Below are 13418 nucleotides of genomic sequence, written 5' to 3' on the forward strand. Positions count from 1 at the left end.
TTAGTAATTTGAGAAATTTAAAACTTTATATAACAACTCATACAGAAAATATATTTTTAAACACAACTTTTCATTATTATAATCTTAGATAACTTTCAAGTAAAAATAATAAATATATAAACATGGCCAATGGTATTACATTTAATTTCATTACACTTAATTGTATAAATATAAATATAAAATTGCAATGTTTAACAAAATACTTTGCTTCTGTTATTCATCCGTCGTTCGCTCCAGTGGACAGTCCATAATTTCACAAGCACAGAGGCAACCTTTCTTTAGAGGCTACTGCCTACACAACAAAATGCAAATATGGTAAAAAAAAAACATATTTTATGTTGAAAATGTGTTTTATGTAAAGATGGCAATAGCGTCAGCAAACTTTTTTTTTACCATATTTGCATTTTATTGTGGAGGCAGTAGCCTCTAAAGAAAGGTTGCCTCCATGCATGTGAAATTATGGACTGTCAACTGGAGCAAACAGCAGATGAATAATGGAAGCAAAGTATTTTGTTAAACATTGCAATTTTATATTTATATTTATACAATTAAGTGTAATGAAATTAAATAAATAACTGTTTAAAATTTTAAACAGTTATTTATTTATCTAAACAGAAAAAGTTGTTGACAAAGTCAGCACCCACTTTTTCTGTTCAACCGCCCAGTTGAGGGAGATTTATAATTTTTGTAAATAGTCAAATTTCAATTTTTAATTGAAGATAACCTGGGGTCTGCAACTTGAACACAAACTATATGGTGTATTTTCTCGGACACATGGCAAATTTCATCACTAAGTTTTCTTCAGTTGAACTGAAGAAAACTTAGTGATGAAATTTGCCATGTGTCCGAGAAAATACACCATATAGTTTGTGTTCAAGTTGCAGAATAAGCACCGGCACGGTTTCATAAACACTACGATAACCTGGGGTGTTATCATGTTATCATGTGTGCTTTTGTTGTTAGATTTTTATTGATTATTATGTTTCTACACCAAAACAAGTAAAGTTTTTATCTAAAACATTTTTTTGAAAAATGTACTTATGAGAAGTTATGAGTGTTTGAAGTTTCATGTGTCTGCCACATGGTGAATCTGTGAAGTTCATTAAAAAAATATATATATCATTATGAAACAATTATTATTTGGTGGAATCGTTCTTTTTCTTCAAAGATGTTGATCTTGGTTCCACAAAATAACAGTTTCCTAATGATTTTCCAGCATTTTTCTTCTTTTATTTCAAGGATCTTAACATGTGTACTGTGTGGTGGCTGTATAGAACTTCAATCACTCATAATCATTGATAAATGCATTAAAAAAAAAAAAAAGGAATTTTAATAAGTAATAAATAAGTTTGATAAGTAGTTAGTTCATTTTTGATGCAAAATCATAATATCCAATAAAAAAATGGAAATTTCCATTTCAGAAAAAGAAGCTGATCTACTTTTGCCAACTGTAGTGCCATCTATGATGAAATCAATAATCATCCCCCTCAATGTCTAACACTTTCGGTTCAATGATTTTTTCTGTAAGATGCATATTTTTTGAGTTATTCCAGCAGATTGATTAAAATGGACTTTTCTGTATAACTGATTCAGTTTTAAATAAAAATTTCTTAACAATGTATTAAAAAGATAAAATTAATTAATGTAACTATGTCTATGACATGTACTTACTAAATCAATTTCTTCCTTGACTTCTCTCTGTACAGCTTCAATTTTTTTAATATTAATAAAGAGGATATAATCCAAAATGTTTATGGGTTCAAATAAACCACCTTAAAGAAATAAAATAATTAAATTGCCATCACCATTACAAAATAGATATATTATTTAGAGAAAAATTTGTAGATTGTTGGGTTATTGATTAGTGTTATATAGGTTATGATACAAAAGCCTTAGTACACCAAAGAGTGTCAAAACCAGTTTAGTTATAGAAAAGAATTATAAGTTGTGTATGGGTAGATAATCAAAAAAAAAATGTTTTTTTTTGATACCAGTATAGTATAGAACAGGGATGGGCAACCTGCGGCCCGCATTCATATATTTTGCGGCCCGCGACGCATAAAATGTGAATAAATATATCAATTTCCCAGCTTAAGGAAGTATGCAGCAAAGATTCAAACGTTATCTTTACAATTTATGTATGTGAATAGTTTTTCCCGCGATGAATTCAGTAAAAATTAAAACAAGAAACTGGCTAACAGACACATTGAAACTAATTTAAAACTAGCAGTGACGAATATTTAACCAAATATTTCCAATATATTACGTTTACATCAGTTCCAGAAGCTAAATTAAGTATACCTATGCTAATTTATAATTATATATGAATGAATAATTCTGATTTACCAACATCTTTTTTCTCTTTCTCTTGTATGAGGCCCACATCAGTTCAAAAGTCTTAAAATGCAACCCTTACATAGAAAAAGGTTGCCCATCCCTGGAATAAAATATAAGTTAATGATTTGGTAAAAAGCAAAGGCTGATTCAAGTTGGCTATTGTCCCTAAGCTTTGCTCAAGCAAATTATCTGGAAAGTCTCATTTGTAAAAGTGGTATAACTCTGGCTATTTACATATATACCCAAAATTATAGTTTAGAACAATATATACATGTTCTAAACTATATGCTTAGAACATTCTAGATTATTGTTCTGAATTATAACTGCTCAATTCTAATAAAATAACTGATGACAAGCTTATGTATTTCATATTAACTTAAGTAAGTGTTCCGCTAAAGAAAATTGCTCACAAAAGTGTTCTGCATCCTAGAAAAGGTTGGGAACCACTGTATTAGACAATGATTTCCTTTTTTTCTATTGATTTTTATCAATAAATAATAAAGAAACACTAGGTAACATTTTCTGCCATAGTGAACTATTCTACAGAATACAAGTTTAACAGAAAAAATTGTAAATATTGATTTGATATTGCTTTTTGATAAACGTTTTTGAATTAAGAAAAATGTTAATACTATAGATATGAATTGTATTCAAAAAGTTTTAATCATGTGAAAATCTTACATAATTTGTATGTACGTAGGCTGTTTGTTTTCAAGCTCCAATGGTTCGTGAAACAAAGACAAGTGTAAATAACAAAATGAATTTATTACCAAAAGTTATGTACAAACATGGTTACTTTTTGACATAATCACTGAGGATTGAGGCATTTGTCATATCTGTGGACAAGCTTTTCCATCCCCTCTTCATAGAATGTTGCTGCCAATGACTTGAGATGGGCCCTAACATTGTTTTGAAGATTGTCATTAGTCTTGAATCTCTGCCCTCCTAGCCACTTTTCCTGTTCAGGAAAGAGGTGGAAATCGCTCGGCGCTAAATTCGGGCTATATGCTGGGTGCTTAAAGGTGGTGAAGACTTCCTCCTCTTTCCTGAACTGAAAACATGGCTAGCAGGGCAGAGGTTTGAGACTAATGACGATTTTCAAAACAACGTTGTTAAGGCCATCTCAATCTCAATTCACCGGCGGCAACATTCTATGACAAGGGAATGGAAAAACTTGTCCACAGATATGACAAATGCCTTCAATCTTCACAGCGATTGTAGATTGAGCAATCTTTACGTTGAAAAGTAATCATGTTTGTATCTAACTTTTGGTAATAAATTCATTTTGTTATTTACACTTGTCTTTTTTTATGGACCATCAGAGCTTGAAAAAACCACCCTCGTAATATTAAAAACAATGCTTTGCTTAATTTTTATAAAGTTTCATTTCAATAATAAAATTATATATAAATAACTGATGAAATTGAAATTATTCTAGTATGTTTTATTCATAAAATGAAATTTTCATTTATTATGAATGAGAAGATTGCATTTTCAAGGTCTGAAAAAATATAAATAATTATACTCTAAGATTATATTCTCTTTCTAAATAAAAATAGTAATTAAAGTTTAATACATTTGATACAACTTTTAAAATTATGAAAATAAATTAAAATACTACCATAATTATGATATTCTTTATCATCTTCATTCTTAACTGTTTCCCATAGTTTATGCTCAAATTCTGGTTTAACTACACTGTTATATAGCTTACTTCTTTGTTTTAATTCATACTTTAGTTGTATAGATACATCTATTAAAAAATTAAAAAATATATTTAATTCTGATATCATCATAGTACTTTTTAGTATTTAAATTTATAAGAACTGCTATAAACATTATACTCAATGGGTATGTTCGTAAAGTCGAACGAGTTAAATGAGAATGACATCATCGTTATTCTTATTTTGTTAGACTTTTTGAACAATTCGTTTATAACTAAATGGCTGTTTCTAAAATCGAAAATATGAATATTGCTAGTGCAGCCTTATCCGAAATATTTTTCTTAGATTGCTTCGGGTGGACAGTTATTTCAATCATTTCACCTTTTAATTCACAATTTAAACACTCGAGTAGATTTAGAAACATCGATATCGTCGAACACCATTTTCTTAATGAAGTAAACTAACTCTTTCCATCGTGAGCTTCGTTAGAGTTTCGTTCGAAATATCATCACCACAGAGCATGCGCACTGAGCAAGACTACTACTTTTCGAATGACTCATTACTAACGCGTTTAACTCGTTTGACTTTACGAACATATCCAATATTATAGGTAGCTAATAAGAATAAGTAAAAACTAATGAATGACTAAGTAGAACATTTATACTGTACAAGATAGATCAATGGAAGTAAACCAAACTTTTGGCATAGGTGTTTTTATTAAACAACACATAGATGCCTACCAAACCATTTTCAAGAAAAGGTCCTACTGTAGCTATAAATCCAAACAAAAATATCTGAGATGAAAAATTTGCACCAAGTAAAAAAATTATAACATTTTAGACAACAGTCCAACTTTTTTCTTAGGAGTTTTTCTTTGCTAAAGATAAGCTTGGCACTTCAAAAGCAAAATGTATTATAAAAAGCAATAATACAGGTAAAAATCTTGTGGGTACTGTTTTAAAATGCCAAGCTTGGGGGCAGAGAAATCAACCTCCAAAAACTGGGACTCTAATTCCAGTATATATTCATATAGTGATTTTTCACTTGGTGTGAAGTCACTGCCACAACTCGATGTCTGTCAGTGTCAATACCAGTTGTTAAAGCAGTCCTGGAAACCATTTAATTATATCTTTATTGGCTTTCATTGCCGTAGTTTCCATCTCTGTTAGTGATTGAAATCTACAACTCTTCATCTTCTCTTTCATTTTAAAGACAAATAAAAATTGAATAAAAGGAAGAAAAGAGATTGAGGAAGCATTATCATGAGACATTAAAATGTCAAAAAATGCAAAATTCCTAGATGGTCAAAATTTGACTTATTACAATACTTTTCCAGCTGTTACAGCAAGAGGAAATGCAAAATTAAAATATATTCTATCATATACAGGAATCCCCTGCTAATGAGTACCTTGTTATTGTGAACTGATTCTTTGTCTCCTGGCTGGCCCTATGGGACTTTTCACTCCTCTTAATGCAAAATTCCCAGTAACATGCAGTGAAAATTGGAACCTCAGTGTTCTACTGACCGCAATAATGCAAAGAAAAGAGAATGAAAAGAAAAAAAAAAAAAAATCAACAAAAACTTCTCTAGCTCCTTAACCCTTTATAACATTACTTCACTGTCGAGCCACTTAACACCTGATTTTCCAGTAAGATCAGCCGAAGATTAGACACAAAGGGGACAGGAAAAGAATGTGTCAAGAGCTGAATCTGTAGGCATATGAAATTGCTCACATACATGCCTAATTCATGTACATTTGTATGTTCATCTTTCCTTCATCTATTCACCCTGTAACCCATCCTCTAGAAACATTTGCCGTTATAGCTTTTGAGTGTTTTTAATAATTTAATGTTCCTTGGTTTTTAAATGAGAACTATACTTCCCATCATACTTAAAAACTATACTATTGTCTGATCAATACAATCTCAGAAACATGATTGTTTCTGAATAGAAGGTTGACATAACATTCAATATTGCTGATATCAGGAATTACTGTATTAGGAATTTAATTAATATAATGACAAACTTTAAATTTAAAATTTAGATTACAAATGAAATTTATTAAGTTCGATTCCTGTATCAACAATTAAAGGATTTCTAATCTACATTCTTGGATTTCACCCATTTAATGTTCAGAAATTGAAATTATGCTTTTGATTGGCTGACAAATTTCAACTGTAAACAATTTTATATTTGAATTTGAAAATACTCCTCAATATTTTAAATTTCTTGCTGTGATTGATTAGGAAAAGAAAGTCTGTTAACTAACAGTGATTTTAAAAACAGTATAAATACGTGCTTTCTGTTTGGTATCTCTATTTTCTAACTATTGTATTTATATACTGTATATTTTTCTATACATTAACATATTGGCCTGAATATTATGCAATGTTTTTCCTAGATTTTATTACCTTAGAAGTTTGCACTAAAAACGAGAAGCAGGCCACACTAGACTAGTACTTTTGAAAAGCTGTAGCTGTTCCTTGAATTGAATTAAATTGAATTGAATTTCATTGAATTCCTTTTGTAATGAAATACTACATCTGATTGAAAAAAAATTTTTGTCATTTCCACTTAAGATGTTTTCCCACTTAAAAGACATTTTTCCAAGTCAGCCCCTTCAAAAACATCTTAACAAAAACATTTTACTATATACAGTAAGTAAATGCTGCATCTCTCTTGCTTAGTATATTCTATGCAGTGATGAGCACTGTAGGAAAGAAGCAATTCACTTCTCGTTTGCATGATAAGGCTACAGCTACTGTATTTACTGCATATATGGTACTGTATTGATTGATTTCCTATTTTTCTCATCATGTTAGGAAAATGGCATGTGAAATGTCAGAGCAAAGAACTGTCAATGTCCAATAAATAAGGATTTTGGAAGAGGCAGACAAAAAGAGAAATCAAAATAGAAGATTGCAAAGCAGTATGGAATTCCCCCCTATTATACTGTCAACATATCTGAAGAGAAGAGATGCAATAGAGTCAGCAGCTGTAGATAGCTACAAAGTTGCAGGAAGAAAATGTGTGCACAAGTCAAAGTTTGAAGATCTTGACCAAGCCGTCTGAGTGGTTTTGCAATGCATAAGTGCATGATGCTGTGGTGTCTGGTGCTATGATAAAGTAATAGGCTGAATAAAAAGCTGCAGAGATCGGGGTTGATTTCAAGGTGTCCCACGGTGATTCTCTCACTTTCAGAATTAACATGCAATAGTTTCACTAACAATCTGCAGGGAAGAAACTGAAGTTGATATAGAGAAAGCAGAAACATGGCTAGAATATTTCAAATCCATTGCCAGAGAATATCCATCAAGCAATATCTTTAACTGCAAAAAGACAGGACCTTTCTTTAATTGCAAGCCAAACAGAACCCTTCATTTCAAAGGAAAAACTTGCCAAAGAGGAAAGAATTTGAAAAAGTGGACGACATTAAAATAAAATTATTTATTATATAAAAATCTACTTGAATATGACAAAATCATAACCGAATTTTTTGCAAAACATCTAAATAGTGCATGAAACAAGGAATCTATGGTAAGAGTGAATCAACCCTTACAGTCAAATTCATCTATGAGAACTCTAAATTCTTTTGTACTGGAGGATACAACCACAAATGAAGTCTATTATACAATAATGAACTTAAAAACCCATACTCCAGACATAGATAACACATAATTAAAGCAATAGTAGATATTATTGCTAATCCTCTATGTTTTCTGATATACAAATCCTTCAAAACAGGAACATTCCCAAATAAATTAAATTATAATATGGTCATAAAGATATACAAAAATAAAGGGTCTAAAAGCGACATAGAAAATTACCGTCTGATTATCATCGTCCCTGTGCTAGTAAAAATAATAGAGAAAATTTTCTATAAAAAAACTTTGGAAATACATTGCCAATCTAAATGTGATTCACTGTCATCAATATGCTTACAGACAAAACTTCTCCACAATAGATGCTTTATTACATTTCAAACAGGAAGTTACGAACAATTTCGACAAATCTCGTTCAGTAATAGCCTTGTTTCTAGACTTATCAAAAGTTTTTGACAGCGTAGACCTCTGGATTCTCAAAAAAATAACTTTTTAATACTGGCTTAAGAGGAGTGCCTCTACAATGGTTAATGTCGTATTTGTTAAACCAAAGATATCAAGTAAAAGTAAACAATGCGTACTCAAAAACCTTCTCACTGAAAACCAGAATCCCCATGGATCAAACTTGCACCATTACTCTTCAATATTTACTTAAATGACCTATTTGAAGTGATACCAGAAGCAAAAGTAATAGCATATGCAGATAATATAGTCCTAATACATTCCAACAACAACCCCCAAGCAGCACAATACAAATTAAATAACATTCTCTGCAAACTAACTAATTACGTGAGCTCAAATATGTTAAAACTGAACAAGAACAAAACAAAATATCTCTACTTTGTAAATAAAAATAAAAACATTGACAAGGTACAACTTCAAATAATAATATATGAAAAGATAGAAAGAATTAACTGCATAAAATATCTCAGAATTTTAATAGATGATAAACTCAAATACATGTCGTATTTGAGTTTATCATCTATTAAGATATAAAGAGTACAAAATTAAGAGTATAATAATATCAGAATATTAATACTGCTCAGTCCTAATGATCTACAGTCACTTCTCGAGTTATGACGAAAAACTTTCATTAAAAAATTTTTTAAATGTATCAATTTTTTATAGTTTTCATCACACATATCAAACACATATCATATACATATATATCTTGCACCAGACAAATCAAAAATTTAACAAAAACTGTCACAATCAGAAAAATACAGGATTTCCTACACATTAATACAATAAAACATTTATATCATATCAGTACAGAACTGAAAATTCAATACGATATAACAATAAGGAGAACGGCATCAGACTATGAGGTACACTCAAGTTATAACACCTCCAATTTTTTCCTCAGGACTGGAAACAGATAGAAACATGAGGTTTGTTTTAAAATATGCGTGCACTCATTGTGAATGCATGACAGAGATGACAGCACTGTACAGCACACAGAACTCTAGCGGCAGCGGCAAAAGTGAGGACTGTTTTGGATACTTAAAATGGCGACGTTTTCATTACAAGAACAGTGTGTAATCATTCATTTTCTCCATTTGAGTGGTGTGACACCGATTGAAATTCATTGCCAGTTGAATGAGACATGTGGTGATAATGTCATGGATGTGTCTGTCTAATGTGCATTCGTGGGTGTGACAGTTCAAAGAAGGCAGAACGTCGTGTGACAACAAACCAAGACACTCCCGGCCTCGCACCAGCCAGTCTGACAACATGATCAAGCAAGTGGAGAAAGTTGTTTTGGAGGATCACCAAATGAGTGTGGAACACATCGCCTCCAAAGTTGGCATTTCCATGGGATCTGTGCACACAATCCTGTATGAAGACCTGAAAATGCAAAAAGTGTCCTCCAGATGGGTGCCATGAATGCTGATGGAGGACCATAAGGCTGCGCACGTGGCATGTTGCCAGGCAATGTCGATGCTTGATGACGGCATGAATGGGACTTTCTTTTCATCGATTATGACAATGGATGAGACATGGATGCTGTTTTTCAATTCTGAAATGAAGCACCAGTCAGCTCAATGGAAGCACATAGACTCACTGCCACCAAAAAAATTTCAGGTAAGCACCAGTGCTGAAAAAATGATCATGACCATGTTCTGGGACAGCGATGGCATAATCCTTACTCATTGTGTTCCAAAGGGCACTATGGTGACAGGTGCATCTTACCAAGATGTTTTGAAAAACAAGCTCCTTCCAGCATTGTGTGAAAAACAGCCAGAAAAAGCTGCATGTGTTCTTTCACCAAGACAATGCACCAGCACATTGGGCAAACACAACAATGCAGTTTCTTCGTGACAACAACTTTGAAGTGATTTCTCATGCTCTCTACTCACCTGACTTGGCTCCTAGCGACTTCTGGCTGTTTCCAACGATGAAAGACACTCTCCGTGGTCGCACATTCACTAGCTGTGCGACTATTGCATCAGTGATTTTCCAGTGGTCAAACCAGACTCCCAAAGAAACGTTTGCATTGGCCATGGAATCATGGCGTCGATGTTGTGAAAAATGTGTATGGCTGCAGGGAGATTACGTTGAGAAGTGACACAACTTTCACAGTTTTCATGTGATTAGTTTGTGAGAAAAAAAATCAGAGGTGTTATAACTTGAATACACCACATACATTGCTAACTGTCTGCAAATACAACAAAATCATCTAATGAGAGCCATTTTTAAATTAACTACTACAAATCAACTTCCTATTGTTATCAACAAGAAAAAAATCGACAACATAAAAACTTTATACGCAAAGCAAACTGTACTTCTCTCCTTTAAATTTATAAAGCTTAAAACGCATAACAATTATCTTCTAATCAATACTGAAAATCATTGCAGGAAAGATAACTACTGCCACCGTCTAAACCATAACTTCTTAAAACCCTCAACAAAACTTTTGATTGGACAAACTGCCCCAATCTTTCAAATGATAAAATACTAGAACTTGTTATTTAAAGACTTTCAAGAATAACTAACAAGAAGAAATTCGACTTAAACATAAGAAAAAACCTCCTCAGCCAGATCTTTAAAGTAAAAATGTTTTAACTGAAAAACCAATGATTCTGCAGATCAAAGACTTTTTCCTACAAACTTAAATTAAAAAAAAAAAAAAAAAAAGGTAATTGACATAAGCCAAAAAAGAGGAAAAATGTAGGAAGAGGGGAAGTAAATTTCCGAAGGGATTTTGACTACTAAATTATGCTTCTCTGTTTTAGTGCAGTGAAATTTTTTCTTAGCTATTAACACATTTGTATTTTTTTGCTAATTTTCAAATGCTTTTTGTTCCTCTGTTGTTTGTTTATTTTGCATTTTTGAGGCACTTGAAAAAGGCCAAATGGCTATAGTGTCTTTTCATTAAAGATTAAAGACCATTATGCTGACTTGCAACACAGACAAAAGTGAAGAGTTAATGTCCATTGTTATTGGCAAGTATGATAAACCACAGTTTGAAACAGGTTTCACAGTTCCCTGCAAGTACACATAGTAAAAACACTTGAATGACTGCTGTGATCTTTCATGAGTGGTTTCTGTACTTAAGAGAGGAAAACGTGTTAACTGAAGCAAAAGATCTTGCTGGTTTTTGATAGCTGTCGCTCTCAGCACGTAGAGAAAAAGCTACTTTCATCAATGTTGTGTTTTGCCATCAAACTGCACTGTGAGGCTGCAACTGTTGGATTGTGGCATTATTTTGAGTTTCAAGGTTATGTACTGCAAGAGAGTGGCAAGGCACTGTTTGTTAGAAATAAAACAAATAGGAAAAGGTGTGGAAGAAGTTAAAAAGTGGACCATCCTGTATTGAATGAGGAATGCTGCAGTGGCATGGGATTCAGTAGCACTCCAAGAGATAGTGAAGATGCTTTATAAAATGCAGCCTCATTGATGAAGAAAAAAGTGCTGCTGAAGAGGAAATGAGTGTTGAAGAATCTGAAAAACATTCCAAGAATGGAAAGAACTCTACTCTAGCAAAAAACACCTTTAAACAATTCTCCCCTTATGTTAGTGTTGATGAGTCTGCTGAGACAAATGATGGTACTGCTGTGGAAGACGGGCCTGCGGAGCCTGCAATGAATTTAAGCAGGAAGTTTCCAATGAAGGAGAAGAGGAAGGAGAAGAGGAAGAAGTGACTCTCCCTTCATGCTCTCAAGCTATGGCAACAGTTGCAATGCTCAATGCCATTTTTTTAAAAATGAAAATACAAATTATAATCTCACTAAGTCATTTGATTCCATCTGAAATTATGTAAGGGGTAGCTATAAATGTGAGAAGAAATAGACTACCATTGATAATTTCTTTACAAAACTGGCCTAACAGAATAAGAATACTATAATGCAATTTTGATTGTTGACTTGGACTGTAAATCAGATTAATTTATTCTCAGATTCTAAACAGAAAAGCCAATCAACAAAAAAACTCTTAATTTTTATTATTTTCAATACTGTAATATGAGCATATTTGAATTTCTTGTTTCAGATCTACAAAGGAAAATGAATGAAATTTTAAATGCAACACCCTTTAATGCAAACTCAATTTTCTTGTCCCCTTCTGATTTGAATTAATGGCATGTATCCTCCTGTAACTGCATGTATTTATTTTTATAAACCACATCGTCATTGCAAATGCTTCTTTATTACTATGATAATAAAGAAAATTAATTAACTTAAAATTCTAAAATGTTTTTAATTCATAAAATGCATAATACTGCTTCATGAAAATAGTTCATCCATTTCTAAAATTTAGCAAATGAAAGTAATGTTCTCAGTATTATTATACAACAGAAAATTTAGAAAATAATGACATTATTATTTTAATATAAATAACTGATAAAATGATTAATTTGTTTTGTTTACATCATAAATGTCATCATCTAGCTAAGTTTATCTTTTAACACATTATCTTCTTCTTCAATGCTGCCGAATGGCGTTTACGACTTCGTATTGATATTGAAAGCCAAGCATGGGGGTTATGAATCAAAGGTGATCAAAAGAAAACAAAGGTGATGAAGGTCAGCATGATTCCAAGCAAAATCATGACCAAATTAAAAAAACACATGTTATGATTAAGTATAAACAAAAAATATAATATGCACTTAAAGGTGCACATGTTAAATTAATTTATATTTTACCATCAAAGTCATATGGAGTAGTTCCAAAAAAATTCACAATGATGTCCTTTTCTTTCAAATGGCTTAAACATTGTTTTAAAAGTGGTTTTAAGAAACATTCTATTGCCTGAAATTTAAAAAAAATAAGCAAAATATTTATAATTATTCAATTTACAAAAAATTAAAATTTAATTAAATTCATTTAATTAATCAATTTTTTATTTTAAAATATAAAAAAATAATAATCATCAACACACTAAAAACCTTTTTTATATCCCAGTACGAACAGCTTTAGATAAAAACTAATGTTTTCGACCAAAAACTTGGTCTTCGTCAAGTTATTGACCAGTATAAAATTTGAAACTGGAATTCGAACAATGTGTTTAAAATTATTTTAAATTCCAAATTATTTAAAAATTGGAAACTAATTTTTGCCGTACATGCTACTGAAGTGATAAAAATATTGTTATATCCCCACAAATAAATAATACAATGTATTTGCTGGTGTAGAAATGTTAGCACGTTGCTAACATTTCTACACCACCTCATGTTGTTCATGCTTTTTTTTTTCGTAGCACCACCTCCATGCATACGAAATATTGGCAGCATCTTTCGCATTAATACAGTTTCCGGCCAGGCCGGCTTTGTATATTTCCAACACTTCCAGGTTGCGAAGGTGTTGAACCTGATCT

General features: G+C 31.8%; 2 protein-coding genes across 2 annotated transcripts in view; both read right to left on the reverse strand.

Annotated features, from left to right (window-relative positions):
• The window catches only part of LOC136976247 (putative leucine-rich repeat-containing protein DDB_G0290503), a 56348-nt gene that overhangs the window by 21204 nt on the left and 21726 nt on the right, over positions 1-13418 (reverse strand). The window contains exons 3-5 of the mRNA XM_067271468.1: positions 12748-12853; positions 3959-4090; positions 1672-1772 (exon numbers count right to left, since the gene is read on the reverse strand). Coding sequence (XP_067127569.1) covers positions 1672-1772; positions 3959-4090; positions 12748-12853 — 339 coding nt within the window. The remainder of the gene's footprint in view (positions 1-1671; positions 1773-3958; positions 4091-12747; positions 12854-13418) is intronic.
• The window catches only part of LOC136976251 (uncharacterized), a 55183-nt gene that overhangs the window by 444 nt on the left and 41321 nt on the right, over positions 1-13418 (reverse strand). The gene's annotated exons all lie outside the window — the stretch shown is intronic.

Source organism: Centruroides vittatus, unplaced genomic scaffold (assembly GCF_030686945.1).
Source record: "Centruroides vittatus isolate TY-2023 unplaced genomic scaffold, ASM3068694v2 contig_4, whole genome shotgun sequence".
Taxonomy (NCBI): Eukaryota; Metazoa; Arthropoda; class Arachnida; order Scorpiones; family Buthidae; genus Centruroides; species Centruroides vittatus.